Consider the following 19779-nt stretch of genomic DNA (forward strand, 5'->3'; position numbering starts at 1 on the left):
CAGAACGAAATCAAGCCTCATCCACAGATTGAGGTTTGTAGTTTTGAAGTAAACTTAACAGAAAAAGTCCCATGTACTGGTACGCAGTGCCCAAACCTATTAGACTAGTTTGAAAACACCCAAGTGTTTTCTAAGTAAATTCTTTGAAATTTTCTTCGGAATTTTCTTAGCTAAATTTACCTTTTTAAGACGTTATCACTTTGTGACAGCTGTTATAACATTTTAAGGAAAAGTCAGTGATGTCCATAAACTCTTTCCAACTTATCTTCTAGCTCACCAAGCCTGGCAAAAGCAATGAGGGTTACTATTCCTAGATATCTACTTTTTATTGGTGTACATGTGTAATTTCCTGTCAAAATATGGGTCAGGAACGTCATCTAGAAATTAAACATATGGCTTTAAGACATTTCATATTCAGGGAATGCTTGGTAAAGCATACATCAGCTTGCGGAGCTCAATCTCTTTTATTGTATCACAGTAAAAAGCACACAATTCCCAACACATTTCTCTAAAGGGTGTGAGGCTGAGGATTGGCTGAGGAGGTACATGTAGATGTTGTCTTGGTCTTATCACTCAATTATAGGTAAAGTGTTGGTGGCAGGAATGGGTAAATACATGTAGGTGACATTAGTGCCATTGAAAATTAAATTTCATGGAACTAGCTACAGGCCTACAAGGCCTACAACTTACAAGCTCAGTTGCAGAACACCCCGCCACCCCACATGATTAACCTTGTACATGTACTGTAGCTGGGTAGACACTGGTAGAGGTCAAACTGTCACACTCTTCTCGCAAGATTTTCACCTTGTACCCACGTAACTAGTCCTTCCATGGGTTGGTCTTTTTTTTTTTTTTTTTTCTTTTGAGTGCCAGGGTATTCTGTATCTGCAAATTACTCCGGCCTACACGTACATGTACATCTTCTAACTTGAAGGCCCAGACTTCATTCGGCTTTTAACAGAGTTAAAATATTCGAAAATGACTTTACAACTTTATAAAAGACTGTAGTTATCATGGTTATGCACTCAGAACTGGAGGAAGGAAAAGAACTCTATGATATGGCAAACACTTCATACAATTTTTACGAACATCATGATGATCATGGCTAGACCTGTCTACAGGCCCGACGAATACTCCTCTGTCATATACTGGGCCCTGTCTCTATTCATAGGGATTTCTCTCGACAAACTTATCCGGGATATCCGGGGGTTTAACTAAACATCCGCTTGATTTTATGAGCTGAAATTGCACCGGTATATTCACTACTTACGGTGTAAGCCATCCGCTGGGTTGTTAGTTGTAGAAAACTCGCCTTTTCCTCCTTTGAGGAAAGAAATGTTGGCTTTTTTGGCCGTTTTCCCACTCCGGACGAAGTTTGCCCTACTTGCACAAAAGCTACGGCTGTTTCGTCATTTTCATGTCTCGTTACAGAGAGCGAGTCGCGCTACCAATGATTAGCCGCTAACAGTGTGTGACAGGATAGGTAACCAGCCAAGGGCGTTGCGTATTAGCTGCGACACAAAACAGCCGTAATTTTCCACGAGTACTTAGATCGACAGGTACTCTCGCAGATCTGAACGACATCCGTAGGTACTGAAGTCTGGGTGCAAACTAGACAGGCTCTCGTACACGGTACCATCACCTAACCATACGAAGGAGTCCGAGTAACGTACAAGTCAGGTGAAAATTCGTACGGAGTGGGAAATCGGCCAAAAAAGGCAACATTTTTTCCTCCAAACGAGGAAACAGGCGAGTTTTCTACAATTAGCAACCTAATGGATATTTTACAGCGTAAGTAGTAAACATACCAGTGCAATTTCAGGTAATAAAGTTATGCGGATGTTTAGTTATGCACCCGGATGTCCCGGATAAAGAAATCCCTATTAATCTGGACTAGGCCCAGTATACAACGGAGGAGTATTCGTTGGACCCTGTTCACGGGTCCAGATCATGGCTGGCTAGCCTCGGCTTATCGTGACATATCGCCAGATTGTTTCTATTCTTTCAAACTCATAAATGCTTTCAAGACTTTAACATTCCCAAGTATCTACCGTAAATACCATCAACTGTTGCACTACTTTCCTCTTACATAGTGGCACTGAGCTACGGAATCAATTAACTGTAAAATTACGTGAAAATACCTGGGTTTTGACGTTTTAACTATGCCGGCGCGTAAATAAATCGTGTATCGATGTATATCATGCACAGTGGAAGTGTACCGCCCTCAATTGGTCAATAATGTATAGGTTCTTATTGTTTTTATTTGGTCTGTTTACATTTTCCAACGTTCGGTTTTTTCCAGAGTTACTTAAGTCTCCTGATGAGAGAACCCCAGAACGACTCAGTGTAGCCCTGTTTCCAGCAGTAAACCAACATTCGTTCAAACAAGAGGGGCAGTTTCATACTGGGCTTTGGATGAAATGAGCCTCACTAAAACGTACCGCCAGATACATTGTGCATGATTTTGCCCAAAGATCGTACTGGATATGACTGGCATAGGGCCGAGGGTGTAGTCCACTAATTCGAGCCCCATTGAAAACAGTGTAAAATCAACATTCTGCAGGGCTCAATAACATGCAAGCCAACATCCCTGAGGTTTCTCAAACAAAAATTGAATTATCATTTAGTCCTTCATCTTTCAATTTCTTCTCAATTTTCGGCTGGGGGAGGGGGGTAAGTAATCTCCTTTTTAAAAAGGAACAGTGGGGGGCACTTTTAATGACAGTGAACTGGCTAGAAATTCCCACTTGAGTCAGTCGACTGTACCCATAGGGATGATGCGGTATTCCATTTCAGACAAAATTGTTTCACCAAGTTGACTGCTCAGTTTCACAAGCCGTCTATTATTGCTGACTCATATCTTGGAATCTCATCTACTTTAGTGAGAAAAGTCTGCATCCATTAAACGGACGTTTTAAAAGGGTGGTGTTTCTCAGCGTTGGGGCACTTATAAAAGCAATGAAGGAAACGAACTGTGGCTTGTGCCTTGTGCACAAGTTGTGTAAATGTACATTTCATTTAAAATCGGAGAGGCGGAGCGTTCCTCCGTTCCCCCCTTCCCGCTTATTAACGCTTATTATTTCGTATTCCGAGGCCATGAGGGCGAAAAGCAAAATAAATACGCATTTCACCAAGGCTGAATGTTCCTGGGTCCGTTAAACTTGCTTCAGCCAATTGTCATTGTGTGTTTCTCTCGACAAAGTGGACGACAAACTGAAGTGGTCTTCAAACCTATACACTCTTCAAAAATCACCTAGCGCCCCGGACAGAGCCCGGTGCACCAACTAGCTGGTAAACAAAAGACTACTTTGGGACGTGAGCTGTTAACTGATTTTTCCCACTGGCAGTTGTTAGACATAGGGATACATAGTCATTTCCGAGGAAGTTTATTCATTCGAATGAGACCAGGCATAACTCATGATGAGTTCACAGTTATTCCCGGAAGAGGCGAAGTAGAGGGTACGGATAAAGCTACTGGAGGCGGATTTTCAGAAGTCATTCCCATCACTTGTTGGCGTCGTAGAGGGGTGGGTCCATAATAAAATAAAAGTTATAACTGCTTTGTCCTTTTCTGCTGTTAAAGCTTTCATTCTTGTCAAAATTTAAATCGCTACATAATTGGCTAGCAATCCTCTCTTTGAAGGCTTACTTCAGTGGGAAAAAATTGTAGGTCATTTGAAGGCTCGTCTATGATCGCTGATGTGTGGTGATGATGACATGGCGTTAACTGATTGTTTAACCTCTTCCCGACGGTGCATTCAAGCATGATTCCAACTACCTCGGTGACTCAAGCATGATTACGTGGATGGATTAGTTCCATATAGCCTTGCAGTTTTTCTTTCTGTGAACACTTCATGAAAACCCCACTGTAATGGGCGGGGCATGTCCGCATAAAGGTCAGCAACGAGTTGGGCAGGCAACATCCTGCACATGCATTCAGACTGCGCAGGCTGCGGATTCAGAAGTTATAATGGGGGGGGCTAGTTTAAAGGAGTGCAGTGTCAGCAGGAAATCTTTAGATAAGCCTGGGGTCGGGCCTGATAACGCACAATAAGCGGAAAGAGCACTTCCGCGTACTGTCGGAATGAGGTAATGCTAGGAGGAGGACAACAGTGACACTCGACATGAGCCCAATTAATACCGGCTGTGCTGCAGTAGATTGTGGCACAACATCGAAATGGTCCTTCAAACAACCAAACCTTCTCGTGGTAGGCCTAATGATTTTGTTGCCTTTGAACTGCAATCAACATTGTGCATGTGCTGCCTGTTGATACAATTTTCCTGACACTGCAATGTATCCTACAAATCGGAGATGTACTATTCCTTTCATGATGTTGTGTCTCGTACTGTCGATGTCATTGATGGCTTGTCACAGTCCAGTACTGGCCCAGATATCGGTGGACCAAGGGCCAAAGGATGTGTCTGTCGTCCAAGGAAACACCGCCATATTTGATTGTGACTTGAACAATGCTGCCGGTCACATTATTTACTGGTATTACGAGAGCGGAGCGACGAAGAGGTATTTGAGCATTGGTAGAGAGGTGGGACGGAGTACTCCTCTCTCTCCGGCGCTCCTGAACCGTCTGTCTGTCATCGGTGACGAGAGCCAAGAGGAATTTACGCTGAGGATCGTCAGTGTACAAGAGAGTGATAAAGGGAGTTACTCGTGTCTGTACGCAGTTGGAAATTCCTTGCATACTGCCGGGGCAGGTATACTAACCGTGTGGGTCCCGCCCAGCATGCAGTCGCCAGTGTGCAGAGTGCTAGGTATATCGGGGACCACTGACCAGTTCCAGGTGGACGAGATAGTTAGTCTTTACTGCTACACTTCTGGTGGGAATCCCACTCCCAGCGTGGGGTATTACAGGAATGGTGACCGGGTGACGACGCTGGCTCGGTCGATTGGGCACCAGTACCGCTTAACCGCCGATGACAACGGTGTGACCTTCACTTGCATCATGACCACACCTGCTTTGGATGGACCGCGTAACTGCTCTGTAATGCCACTGAAAATCTTGCCGAATGCCACCATCCTACCTGTAGCATCCAGGGTTGAGGAGGGGACCTCGGCATCATTTGAATGTTTCGGTGAGGGTACGCCCAACATCGCCACGTACAGGTGGAGAGTGACAAATGTTGACACTGGAGACATTTTACCCGAGGTCACTTACACAGTGCCTGGGAACGGCCGACAATTGGAGATAAAAGTGATGGAAAATCTTGAATTACTGTGCACGGTGAGTGTGCCCTCTGGACTTTCCGGTAACACCACCGCCAGGGTGCATGTCATCCAGCGAGAAGTCCTCACTACAGCTGCGATATCGACAGTGGAGAAGCACCCCTCCGGCGAACCGTCGTCCGCATCACCCCCTGTAGCCATCATTGTTGCAGTAGTGGTTCTGGCCTTGATCGCGATAATTCTCGTCTCCTTGACATGGTTTATGTGGAGGAGAAAACGATTGGAAAGATCCAAGATACCCATCGATCCCAAAGATGGGTATAAGATGAGTGATGTCCGAGACGAGTATGCCGAAATCGACATACCGACTCAAAATGGCCGAGATACCCGGATGTCGGAGGCAGACTTTTCAGAGACACAGACAGGGGTTGGACTCGTGGCTAGCAACCCTCTTTACGCTGCACCCGATCATCGCAAGCGAGTCGGATCGGCGGTCCGGAGTGCGGTTGACAGCAAGCAGGGTTCGCTAACATGCTCACAACCCGACAAGAAACCAGCGACTAACAATAACGACGAAAAGCTGCCGCCAAGTATCACCGACGGAACCCTGGCCCGCCTCCTTCCCGCTGAAGACGCACCGCTGTACGCCCAGCCGGACAAGCCCAAGAGGAGCAGAAAGAGCGAGGACTACCGCGGGAGCGAGTACCTCACCCTGCCGGCAGAGGAGCCCGATGAAGCGGACTCCGGTCTGGTCTACGCTGATCTTGCTCTTGATTCTTCGCCTGACAAAACTTCAAGTAACATCGAGCCGCCTTCCGCCTCAGAAAAGACCGTGTATGCCTCGATTCTCACTTGATTGTACAATGTATTAAAAAATTATATTTTTTCATAAATTTTCTGAATAAAGCTACCGTGAACTGCAGTCTCCGTGAAGTTTTGTCGTTAACCTGCAAATTGATTTGCATAATGTACTATCATCGTGAATTCATGCCCCAGTCTAGCATTTATCAAAACAAAAGGGATCAATATTATGCTCTCACCCCTGCTGAGGTCCGACGTGTGTATCATGAAAGAGAAAGAAAAAAATCGTTTTTCTTGAAATTCTACAAAATCCCGATTACAAAACCATTTTATAAATACACAGGATGATCCATGGAATAAATTTTGCAACAGTGAGCGATGTGATTGAAGGACGAGTTGTTGATGCTGACTGCAGTAATACCCAATGGGAGTAAGTGAGAGAAAACGTTCTTTTCAGTGCATTATTTTGTATAAATTATGTCAATTAATGTAATATTTTTATTTCATAAGTCTGATTATAATCTGTTGTCCGATTGATAGTGTATGCACTCTCTGTCAGGCTGGCCTGCTTGAGAGCCCAGTATATACGAAACAAATATTAAATTACATGTATCAAAGTAGACGTAATAAATTCAAATTGATATTAAACCCAGTACATGTACTTGAAAAACATTTTTTGAAAAAAAATAAATTTTACTGGAAAACATTCGGACAATGATCAGCGAATTGATAATTGTCGGAATGCAGATTATCTTACATAAAGTGTAAGATTGTTACAAAATTAAGTTTTGCTAAGCAAACATCGGTGTACACTGACCTTAAAAGGTGCTGTTCGATGCACCTTTTACAATCCTTGAAAATGCACTGAATCACAAATTGTCAATTAACTGGTTTTTTTTTTAATACTGGTTTTATTTTAAAAGGTATTTTGGCGTCTTATTGGTCCTTATGCTAATTAGAAATTCCGTATTCCTGTACATTACTGTGGGAATACCTCCTCAACGGTGCACTGATTCCAGCACAAAACTGCTAGAATAGGGCCTATGTTAGTATTTTGCTGTTCCAAATTTTGTTTTCTATGGTATTTCACTGTTTTTTGAGTACATGGTAATAGGTGGATGAGCAACCCTCTCTTGGAGTATAATCAGCAAAATTTGGGTTCCAGATTTGAACAGTTAAACTTATAACCAAACAGTGTCTTCCCTGATTTAGAGCTGTTTATATCACGGCGCCCTCTGCTGTCCGCAAAAGTATGCGCAGTAGATTTTAAATGTTCAAAAACAGTGCTTGCTTTTTAACACACCCAACCCGTTTGAAAAGAATCTTAAAAATGTTTTTATGCATTGAAAGAAAGTGTAAAGTTGTACAAAAATGTGCCTGAGAAAACTTCATAACCTGGGCCTTATGAAATACAAATATCTATTTTTAAAGGTATGGAGTGCTGTCATCATCACCATCATTATGACCACCACCATCATGTCCCCTAGCCAGAGGGCTGTCTACCTTCATTCTTCCATAATGCCTCTCTATTTTACCCCGGCTCCAGTTCCGTCGGGCGGCCTGTTCTTGCCACTGGTTTCTTGCTCTCGCACTTGAGTGGCGGGAACAATGCCCATGAACACTGTTCTCTGAACGGGATCACGTGTCCTCGTCAGGGTTTGGCGCGAACGCAAGGAAAAGCGCGCGGACTTGATTTTTGAACTGTTGCAAAAATAGCCAGACGGCCGGCAAAGCCGGAGATTTTTTGGAAAAGTTTCGTAAATTAAACATTAGTAATTGTCTACAACATAGAAACGAATGTTCCTTTCTGAATCGGCCTACAAATTCAAAGACTAACCCAAGTTGAATAACGTATAGGGATGTTGGACATTTCCTGTTACTGTACGAATAGCGTCAACCGACGGCATCGCGTCCGGCGTTCGAGCGGCCCGCCCACAAACAAAGCTTGCTGTTCATAAACTCGCAGAACACGCCCGAACTCAGCCTTATCGTTTGCAGAGTACTGTATACACTCATGATACAACTCAACCGCCTCATCAGCTCTGAACCGCCTAGGCTTTTACGGCGACCTCTTTTTTGTAGACCTCTGAAACCTAGAGGATCGTGTTAGCAAGGGTTGCTTTCGTATAGATTGAATATACAAAGTGTATACAAATTAGAGGAACAAACATTGAAAGTATAGTGAATTAAACGTGAGCAAGATGTCTAATCAAATGGAACTGTGGATAGTATCACCATGTTACAATAGCACATGTTGTATTGCTACCTAAGTTCAATGCACGGATTGACCTTCAACAGTAGAACCACTTTCCAAGTAATGAGCCTCACTTAAGGAATGACTAGTTGAACCACAAGGCCCTTGGGGAGGAAAGCAGGGCTGGACCGGATGGGTCATGAGGCAGCCCACTGGCCTTATAAGGAAAAGTCAGTGTTCATTAATTTGACTAACCCTACCCTCAAATCCAAATGAACCAAACATATTCATGCACGCTGTATTAATATTCAAAGACTAGTAGCTAATACCTAATAAGGCAAGGAAACTTGTATGATGGATGAAAAATGGAATGTCCAGCAAATGTATAAAATCCCTATGAGTTCTGGCAATTGGGCAGAGAGCCGCACATCGAGCCAGCCGAATAAACCACATCAACTACAGTACAACTTTGTCTCAAGTCATCCTCTTGTGTCGATTCATATAACCTGTCGGGTTATATTTGGTGGAGAATCCGGGTAGCTCTCTCTGCGTCAAGTCTTTCATGATCACACGATCGAAGTCCAAGCAACAGCTTTCATCAGCCATGGCATGTACAGCTCATATCGAATCTATCCTCCCAAAGTTTACTGGGTATGACTCGGAGGATCCCGAGCTTTGGCTTGACCGGTACGAGAGATATGGTCTTCAAAAGACTTGGACTGCAGCACAACAAGCCAGCAATTTTCCTCTCTATCTTTCAAGTGCCGCTAGCTACTGGTATAGAGATCTCCCTGGGGAGACTAAGGCCGCCTTTGCAACACTCAAGCAGGCGTTTCTCAAAAAGTATCAGCCCCACGAAGGCATGCGATGGGTTAGACTCTCAGAGCTCGCCGACCGAAAGCAACAGACGAACGAAACGGTCGAGAAATACCTGGTGGACATAGAAAAGCTGTGCTGTCAACTGAAGAAGTCACCGGAGGAAAGGATGGAGGCCTTCATCAGAGGACTACGCCCCAACATTCGAGCATACGTCATCAAGGCTCACCCAAAGACCGTGGACGAGGCGGTGACTCAAGCGCGGATAGCGCAATCAACGTACACACAAGACGAAACACCTTCCACCGAAGTCAACTCGGCGATTAAACATTTAACAGCCCAGATAACCGCCCTGAAAGATCAGCTGACAACCATCTCTGCCACCCAGCCAACGCCCCAACAACTACCAAACGCAGGACAGAATCAGCTCCGCCCTCAGCGATCCCAAGTTTTCCTGCGCCAACACCAAGGCCGAGGACAGCAGCAAGCACAACCGACTAGGCCTCCGATGATGATGTACCCGTGCCGTGGATGTGGAGGTGAGTGTACAAGTAGGCAAACATGTCCGGCCTGGGGTATTGAATGTAACTATTGTCGTAAGTTTGGTCATTTTGCTAGAGTGTGTTTCCAACGTAACCGATCTAACACCGTCAATGATATCCACCTGTCAAATCAATGACTAGAAAATCAGACATCTCCGGTTCCACACCTGACTAATGTTTCTGCCATGTCAGGCGGAAGCAATCTAGTTCAGGTAAAAATTGGCTCCGATAAACGATTCGCGTTACTCGATACGGGTGCGTTAATATCATGCATGACTAGAAATACATACGCGCAGTGTTTTCCTCAAGATCAGTTCCCTTTGGGCCATTCAGATGTGCCCTTAATTTCAGGTGTTGCTGGTCATGTAACTAGAGTTATGGGCAAGGTTGTTCTGCCGCTTTCTATTGGAGAGCAGAATTTTGAACATCCATTCTATATCCTGGAAACTATGAACCATGAAATCATTCTTGGTGTAGACTTCTTGAAAGCACATAAGGCCAAGATATCGTTTGAGGAAAATCATGTAGTGTTCCCCGATTCCCCTTCTATTCCATTAGTAGGTAAAGAGGCAAAGAAGGTAACTGTCCGGGCAGTGTGTAATGTATCATTGGCACCCAGAACACAGACTGTACTTCCTGTTCAATGTAGAAATATTAAGGCCCAATACGGCATTATTGAACCTATTCCAACCTTGTATGATGACACACAGTTAGTTGGCGCCAAGTGTGTTGTTAAATCTGTTCATGGTAAATCTGTATATCAGCTCATGAATCCTTCTGACAATTCTGTGCAGATAAAACGTAACCAAGTGGTTGGCTATTGGGAGCCACTCTCTGATGATATGTATATTGAAAGCTTTGAGGTCGGCGGAAAAGATACCCCTACGGTTAAGTCTAAACAAACAGATGTGACACACAAACACACTGTAACCGTGACCGAAAGTGTTGAGCACCCTGACATTGTAGAGGAACTTGCTATCACTATGGAGGATTCTGATTTAACATCAGATGAAAAGCAACAACTTATCTTATTTTTGGCTCGGAACAAGGAGGTTTTCTCGAAAGATGTAACTGATTTGGGTACCACTAATATTCATCACCACAGAATAGACACGGGTGACGCACAACCAATCCACCAACGTTTCTATCGCACTTCCCCTGTTCACAAAGCAGAAATTGACAAGCAAATCCAAGATATGCTCAACGCTGACATAATTGAACCATCAACCTCACCCTGGGCTAGCCCGGTTGTTCTTGTGAAAAAAAAGAATGGCGAATTCCGCTTTGCTATCGATTACCGTCGCCTCAATCGAGTCACAAAACCCATGTCTTTCCCTCTACCACGACCTGATGATGTATATGACACCATAGGTGAATCCCATGCTACGATATTCACTGTACTCGATCTTGCGTCAGGATTTTGGCAAATACCTCTGGATGAAGATAGCCGCGCCAAAACGGCTTTCACATCTCATAGTGGCAATTACCAGTTCAAGAAACTTCCATTTGGTCTCATGAATGCACCAGTTTCCTTCCAAATGGTTATGACCCAAGTCTTGCGTGGGCTGACTTGGAAATTTGCACTCGTGTATGTGGATGACATTATCATTTTCTCACCTGATTTTGACACACATCTGAAACACTTGCAGGCAGTCTTTGACCGGCTCCGTTGTGCAAACTTGAAATTGAAACCACAAAAATGCCACTTTGCTGCCAAACAGGTAACCTATCTTGGGCACATCATATCGAAGCAGGGGATTAAGACTGATCCCGCCAAAACATCAGCGGTTACTACTTTCCCTATCCCTAAAGACCCATCCGAAGTTCGTTCGTTTCTAGGACTCTGTAACTACTATCGTAGGTTTGTGAAAGGTTATGCCAACATAGCCGCACCCCTTAACAGACTCCTACAGAAAGACGTGTCATTTGTATGGACGGCAGATTGTGATCGTGCTTTTCACCAGCTGAAACAAGCACTTATCTCCCCACCAGTTCTCGGCTATCCCAATTTTGATCGTGAGTTCATTCTCGCTACTGATGCTAGTGGCTTTGCAATCAGTTACATCCTCTCTCAAACCGACGACAACGGTAAGGAGATTGTGATTCAGTACGGTGGGAGAGCACTCACAAAAGCTGAACAAAAGTGGTCTATAACTGAAAGGGAGGGGCTAGCTGTTGTCGAAGGTATTCAGTTTTATCGGGTGTATCTAGCTAACAGACGTTTCCGTGTCCATACAGATCACGTTTCTCTGCAGTGGCTCAGATCTATACACAATGCAATGGGTCGATTAGGCCGCTGGTCTATCTTGCTGCAGGGGTATGATTTTGAAATTGTTCACAAATCTGGCACATCCCATGGTAATGCCGATGCCCTTTCCCGTCGACAATATTCCATCAGCGCCTCTCAAGTTCAAACCCCTAAGGCAGATTCACTCCCGGTAGACACTGTGCATCAGATCCACACGCTCAGTCAATCACGGAAGGAGGAAACATACGAATACAAATTGACGTACGCTGCTATGTCGGAGAAGGAAACCGTATGCTCTATCGATAACCCAGACAGTTTGATGGACCCATCCATTGATATCAAAGCTCGCCAGCGACGTGATATTTCCATACGTCAGTACATTGAGTATTTAGAGGATGGTAGTTTGCCGCCCGATGCTCATGTTGCTCGACGAATAGTCGCTGAAGTTCAGGATTATGTCGTACAGGACGGTGTATTGTTTCATTACTATTATCCCAGGGGCAAAGGTCACAGAGTTGACAGACAGATCAAACAGTTAGTCGTTCCTCAATGCTTACACCATGACGTACTCCTTGCATATCACGACTCAGTCCTGGGAGGACACCAGGGAATCGATCGCACATACAACAGTATTCGCCAGAAATATTTTTGGCCCCGAATGTTTTCTCAGATTGAAGCCTATGTGAAGTCATGTACAACCTGCCAACGCATAAAGGTTAACCATCACGTTCAGCGCGCGCCCCTCCGACCACTGCCTGTAGGGGAGGTGTTCTCCAGGTTACACATTGACATACTTGGCCCTTTGAAGCCATCTCCTGAGGGGTACAAGTACATTCTTTTGATTGTCGACTCGTTCTCAAAATGGTGCGAAGCTTTCCCCCTCAAGACGCAGGATGCCGAGGAAGTAGCCAAAATACTGTACAATGAAATAATATGCCGATACGGTGCTCCTTCCTCCCTCCTCTCTGACAGAGGAACGCAGTTCATGTCTAAACTTATCAAGCAGTTGTGCAACATCTTTCAGATCACCAAAGTTCAGACCAGTAGCTACCATCCACAAACGAATGCAACGTGTGAGCGCATGAACAGTTTCATTTGGCAGTCCCTTCGCGCTTATTGCAAGCCAGACCAATCAAACTGGGTGGAGTTACTTCCCAGTGTCATGTTCGCTTATCGAAGCACACCAGCCACTGAATCCACACAACTTAGCCCGTTCATGATTCTATTTGGTCGTGAATGTCATCTGCCGATTGATACCGCATTGCTACCCCAAGCGCAGGCCGGTGCCCGGTCAAATCCTACACTTGAGCGTATCATGCAAAACCTCGACACCGCGCGCAAAATTGCCGCAGAAAACACGAAAACGTCACAAGCAAAATACAAAGCCCAGTTTGACAAGAAATCTAAAACCCCAGCTTATCAAGAAGGACAAAAAGTATGGTTGTACTGTTCGAAACGTCAAGTTGGCTTATCGCCCAAAATGTGCCATAAGTGGCTAGGTCCCTACTATATCTGCGAGGCTCGAGACAACTTCACCTACAAACTTCGCAAGTGCAGCGATAACAAACTTATGTTGTCCCCAGTCCACGCGAATCGGCTGAAGCAATACCATGATCCTCAAGACAGACCAGTTCACATTCCTGATGGCTTAGACGGCCACACTGAGCTGGGTGCTGAGGAGTTTGAGGGCAATGACACTTTAAGTGACCTTGCGCAGGACCCACCTAATTCTACACCCACTCAGTCTGACATCGCACACGAATCATACCTCCCACCCGTTGTCTTGGGCAGTCCCACACAACCCTCTGGCGATACACCAGCAGCCGTTAATGACCAAGGTCGTAGTGATTGGTTTATCGTTCATAGTCTCAGACGCTCTGCCATTATTGACGGCAAGCGTCATTATCAGGTAAAGTGGAAAGGGTACGACAAAACAACTTGGGAACCCGAAGAAAATATTCCTGCCGAATTGATCCAAGACTTCCACATACGAAAAACCAAACGATCTAAGGCACAGTATCGCAGAAGATGAACGTAATTGTATTCGGGCCTCAGTACTTGTAGTTGATAGTCTAACTTTTTGATAACGTCCTAATATGAATTTTCACCGTAGTTATGTAATGTACTTTCTAATCTTTAATACCTATTTGTTCATTCTTCTTAAGTATTTGTCAGTTTGTTACCTTCTTTGCTTCGTACTATATGCCGGCCATGGACATGATTGCAGTGCCTGTACACTTATTCTCTTATATTTCTGTGGTTTCATGAAGTTATCTATTGTTTTTATTTCTCGACTTTTGTTAATGTATTATTATTATTACTAATTTTTGTTTGCTTAGGGTCACCAGTACGTTTTATCACTGCTTTTCTTTTTTTTTTTACATGTTGTTTCTGTTCCTTATTAAGTCGGGAGACTTAAGCTTCGAGGGGAGGGCACATATCACCATGTTACAATAGCACATGTTGTATTGCTACCTAAGTTCAATGCACGGATTGACCTTCAACAGTAGAACCACTTTCCAAGTAATGAGCCTCACTTAAGGAATGACTAGTTGAACCACAAGGCCCTTGGGGAGGAAAGCAGGGCTGGACCGGATGGGTCATGAGGCAGCCCACTGGCCTTATAAGGAAAAGTCAGTGTTCATTAATTTGACTAACCCTACCCTCAAATCCAAATGAACCAAACATATTCATGCACGCTGTATTAATATTCAAAGACTAGTAGCTAATACCTAATAAGGCAAGGAAACTTGTATGATGGATGAAAAATGGAATGTCCAGCAAATGTATAAAATCCCTATGAGTTCTGGCAATTGGGCAGAGAGCCGCACATCGAGCCAGCCGAATAAACCACATCAACTACAGTACAACTTTGTCTCAAGTCATCCTCTTGTGTCGATTCATATAACCTGTCGGGTTATAATAGTAACCAGAAGTCGGAGCTATTCTCAGAAACATTGATGAGATATTGGAGCAGCAATGTGCGGCACATAGAAGTCAGGGGATCATTTATACTGCTATGTCAGGCTCAAACACAAGGAGGACAGGTTAAATAGGACAAACATAACAGGACAAACAAAATGGCGAAGACAATAGCAAGCCTTTACAATTTATGACAATGAGTTGTTCCCATTCAATGTTAAGCTTGAGTTGATGCAAAGAGGGAATAATATGCATGGTGTAGCCGGAAAAACGCAATTTGTTTGTGCGAACTAGACAAGTTTTTGTCATTTTCGCAAAGCGTGCAAATCGTGCGACTTTATGTTTACTTTTGAACATAATTTTGGGCGTGAGGCTGGTCTTGCCACGGATCAGACTACTGAACATTCTCCCGAGTTAGGTGTTTACTCATCAAATATAATATGACCCATCAATCAGAGGTAGATATCGGAGATGGAGGTCGGAGGTGGAAACCTGTTTCATGTGTTCCCCTTTCGCTCAATCCATCCACAACCGGAAAACAAAATTTCTAAACAAGATGCCATGTACTCTGTCACTCCTAGAAATTTGCTAAATTGGGGTGGCTTTGTGCTGTCCATAAGGGGAAATGTTAACGGACAGGACTTTGTGTTGTGATTGAAACTCATGTTTTAATGATCAAACGAAAGCAGCGACTTGATACGATATACACGACCTTGATTCTAACGATAAACCTGTGGTACATGGTTGCCGTGGTTTACATCAGGTAGGAATGTTGTCGGTTGAAAAAATAGCAACAAAACCTAAGCATCCCCTCCAAACGACACAAATGATCTCAATCAAAATGTTAACATACCTATATCCAACATCATTTACAAATTTCACAATGACGCCCCCCCCCGCTTCTTCAGTCCTCATCACAACATGTGCGTGCAGTTATTTTCAGTTTGAATGTGCAGTACCTTCTAGATAGTGAAGGACACTACATGTGCTTACAACAGATTCCATTTCCTGGCAAACAGGTAAAGTCGATTTTGCTTTGTGTGCAAAGTACATGTATACGATGAATTAAGGGATGGCATTTCCGTGTGGGCTGCCTGGTTGTCCTTGATGTCACCAGTGAACCGGTAAAGTTCACGAGTTGATTCCTCTCTCTACAATGGGGGTGAAAGGGAATCATGCATATCAGCCGTCGAGCACAATGCATAATGACGAGACGGCATTGGGAAAGTACCTCCAAAGGCCCGTGATGTCAGTACTTCATGCAATTTAAATATACGGTCACCAACCGATTCGCTCGACTGCGAAGTGGTTGGGTTGAATTAACCGCGCCGACTTGTTTGCTCCCGGCTCATCAGTGCTCGTGTACGGTTGTTCAAGATGGCACTCAAATTCGGGGGAGTTATCCCTACAGCAGTTCATCTGTTGATCATTCTGCCCTGGATGGACCACCATGCCGTTAGATCGCAGCCCATGTTAGATGAAGGGCCACAGGATGCTGCTGTTCACGTTGGTCAAGAAGTTACTTTCGTCTGTGATCTGAGAAATGTTGGTGACTATGGTATCTTTTGGTTTCAACAACAGAGAAATATGTACCTGACCAGTGGTAGACAAGTCAGCGACAATCTACTGCGAAGTGAGCTACGAGAGCGTGTGTCGATAGTTGGACGAGCTGATCAGGAAGAGTTTAATTTGAAGATTGTAAATGTGCAGGTGGCTGATGAGGGTGAATACTTTTGCCGACATGCTTTGCCTGAAGGTGATTATACAAATTCTGGCAGGGCCGAACTTCTTGTTTTGATCCCTCCCACTCCAGAGTCACCTCTGTGTGAGGTTATTCCCCTCTCGGTGAATAGTGATCACTTTGACGTGGGCGATGAAGTGCAACTCCACTGTTACCAGAAAGGTGGGAACCCCCCGCCCGACCTCACATTTTTTAGGGATGGCAACCAGCTGTCCGGTCCTGGCCGAACGATCACCCACCGGTATCTACTCAGTGAAGATGACAATGGTGTGACCTTCACTTGCATCATGACCACACCCGCCTTCAATGAGCCACGTAACTGCTCTGTTATACTACTGAGTATCTTGCCGAGTGCAACTATCTCACCTTCAGTATCCTGGGTTGAGGAGGGTACCTCAGGATTATTTGAGTGTTCTGGAGAGGGTATTCCTAATATTGCCAGATACAGGTGGAGAGTGACTAATGCTAATACTAGAGGCATCCTACCCACAAATAGGTACACAACTGCACAGTCTGCAAATGGACAGTCTTTGGAGATAGTGGTGACTGAGAATCTTGATTTGTTATGCATAGTTAGTGTGCCATCTGGACTGTCTGGTAATGCCACCGCGACGGTTCAAGTTAAAAAGCAGGATATGACGACATTGAATGCGGGGTCAACGGTGCAGACAAGCCCCACGACTAAACCATCGCCGCCCGCTGCTTTTCCGATCGCTGCCGTAGTAATACCATTGCTTACAGTGATGGCGGTGTTTGCAGCCTTCATTGCTCTATGCCTGTGGCGGAGAAAACGGCAAAGAAAGCTGAATATTTCCATCCGATACAAAACGAGTGTCAGGTGCGACGAATCAGATTACGGTGCCCAATCGAGGCGAGACGGCCAAATAACTCACGCTGGAAACGATTTTTCCGCCAGTACAGGATCAGAAGTAGATACCAGTCACATGACAGATAACCCTTTATACGCAACGTCAGACAATCACCAGGTAGGACAAACACCGAACCAGAGTTATAGGCCCTCATCGAAGCCCAAACCAGACATGCGAGCTGTTACTCGTCAGCAAGACGCTATTGGGAGTCCCGTCGAGTCTGTCGGTCATCCACAGGATATCCCACTTTACTCCACACCAAATAAGAAAGGCAAGGGCTTGGGAGAGCTCAAGTACAGCAATGTACCGGTAGAGGAGCCTGAAGAGACAGATTCCGGGCTGGTGTACGCGGATCTCGACCTGGAGGAATCATCACTGAGCAAAGACATCGATAACAACGGACTACCCCCGGGCTCAGACCAGACCGTGTATGCAATGATTCGTAGTTAAAAGTACGAGCAACTAAACGGCACCCAACGTAGGAAAAACTTCCTTCTTTTCTTCTGTTTCTGTTTGATACTATACAAACATCACCAGATGATGGTAATTATAGCGCATAGGTGGGTGTTGTGGTATAAATGGCGCATAGGTGGGTCTTGTGGTATAAATGGATTTTGTAATGTGCTTTTTTATCAAATCATCCATACTCATTTGATCCAGTCTCTCGTTGAATGTTTTGAAGTCAGATAAAGCCCTGAAGTTTGGGGGTGTTCCACTCATCCCACGAGTTGTACGGGAGTAAAATGAATAGGCCTACTGATAACAGTTATTGTTAAATGACGGAGTTTCGACAATACAGGGTCTGTTTTGCTGTCTGGTGGAGTTTATAATGTGCCCACGACAAACAACATTTTGATGGGGATATGTTGTGAATTCCTTGAAAATGGAGAAGCCTGCACTGATGCGACGACTTGCAAGAGGCTCCCATATTAAGGTGTCTGCAACACTTGCTCTTCTGGTGTAGTCGGTCCAGACAAAGCGAGCAGCCCGGCGTTGGATTCCTTGTTATTGTGATAAGGGATGCGTGAAATCTTTATTGCCGCATACCATATATGGAATCCCACCACCAACGTAAATATAAAGTGAAAATAACAGGAATGACAAATTCAGCCAATCGGGCTAAATAATACATGTATTGAGATAAGGCCGTGTCCAAAATGGTTTTCTGTCGCTAGCATTTGTACAAAAGTCTATGATGGTGGCTGAAACAACTTCTCATAGAGTTGTGTGTAATTTCAAGTCACAGTCGATACACGGCTGTATTCTCACTAAATACGGCATTTAACAACCGATGAAGTCCCAAGTGATGCCAAGGTGTACTGCCTATTACTTCATCGTCCTCAAGGTTGCCACCACAGCTTAAGTTTCTGTGAGATGCGGGAACATAATTTGGCAAAACTATGAAAGGCCGTGGGTACAAATCAAAGAAAAGAATCACAAAATTTTTAAAACGAAGGCTGACGCAAATGTCAAGACACAAAATTATTAATACTTATGGTAAAACTACGTTAAAATTACAACCATTGCAGCACTAGTGATTAAGCCAAATGTGCATTTTCAGTCATAAGTTGTTGCCAACCAGAATGGATTTTCTGCTAACTTCGGCCTTCCATACAAAATAGCATTCAGTTTTTGTAAATACAAGAAAGGCCTACAGTGTGTCAATTGCACCAAATTTTCAAAGATGGCATAAGCCTTTTCCAATGCTTTTCAATGATTTTAATTAAAATCAAATTCATTGTTGCAATAAACAAAACGAGAAACAATATGCAGGTGGTACAAGTTCATTTAGCTACTGATATTGGTTCAACTAAGCTTTTCCTTTAACTTTTGAGGACTGATTTTAGAGGCAAAACAAAAATTGGAACCGCAGAAATACAAAGGCAAGTCTGGAGGCCTAATTATATTTAAGTTTTCCCGGCCAATTTCGGAAAATGCGAAATCTAATTTGTAAAATTTTAATTTTGCGTAGATTTTGAAAACGACTTAAAGCTGGTTTCATTTTCGCAAAAACAAGAATTCGACTTCGTTTTGCATCCTTCGAATAAATGAACGTGTATTACGTTTCATTAAAGAGGTTACAAATACGTGACTGGGATTTTGGATTGACGTATTCGGTGCCAATTACAACAGATGTGCATTCTTATTCGCTGAAAATCTGTCTTTTACCGTGTCCCTTCGGAAGTGAGTATTCATTTTAATTTGCTGTAATTTAAAATCGAAATATATACGTTCAATTCGAATAGAATATACAAGGTTACACAAATCATGGCACCACTTTGATAATAAATGTCATGTAACTCATGAAGGTTATTCAAAATTTTTGAATTTTGCTCATACTGTCATACAATCACAGCTGAGGGAATAAATGTCATTAAACAGACGCCTTTCACACAGCAACACAATAAGAGCCACCGAGTTTGTTCCGGAAATTCGAAGATGACCTTTGCCATCTCTTGACCTTTAT

General features: G+C 44.0%; 3 protein-coding genes across 6 annotated transcripts in view; 2 read left to right on the plus strand and 1 right to left on the minus strand.

The window, feature by feature from the left end:
* The window catches only part of LOC110990666 (pygopus homolog 2-like), a 9536-nt gene extending 7321 nt beyond the window's left edge, over positions 1-2215 (minus strand). Inside the window, exon 1 of one of the 4 annotated variants that reach the window (XM_022255749.2) lies at positions 2142-2215. The gene's annotated coding sequence lies outside the window, so the exon portion shown is untranslated. The other 3 variants (XM_022255748.2, XM_087136466.1, XM_087136467.1) reach the window with 3 other exon arrangements.
* On the plus strand, positions 2142-8641 carry LOC110990664 (uncharacterized). The gene has a single exon (XM_022255745.2). It carries the CDS (start codon positions 4293-4295, stop codon positions 6033-6035), a length of 1743 nt encoding a protein of 580 aa, XP_022111437.2. The 5' UTR covers positions 2142-4292; the 3' UTR covers positions 6036-8641.
* A 6795-nt stretch (positions 8642-15436) lies between these two features.
* LOC110990665 (uncharacterized) lies at positions 15437-19078 on the plus strand. The gene has a single exon (XM_022255746.2). It carries the CDS (start codon positions 16080-16082, stop codon positions 17760-17762), a length of 1683 nt encoding a protein of 560 aa, XP_022111438.2. The 5' UTR covers positions 15437-16079; the 3' UTR covers positions 17763-19078.
* Positions 19079-19779: the final 701 nt, after the last annotated feature.

The sequence above is a fragment of the Acanthaster planci genome, linkage group LG05 (genome assembly GCF_054643075.1).
Source record: "Acanthaster planci isolate LZ-2023a linkage group LG05, COTS_SCS, whole genome shotgun sequence".
NCBI lineage: Eukaryota > Metazoa > Echinodermata > Asteroidea > Valvatida > Acanthasteridae > Acanthaster > Acanthaster planci.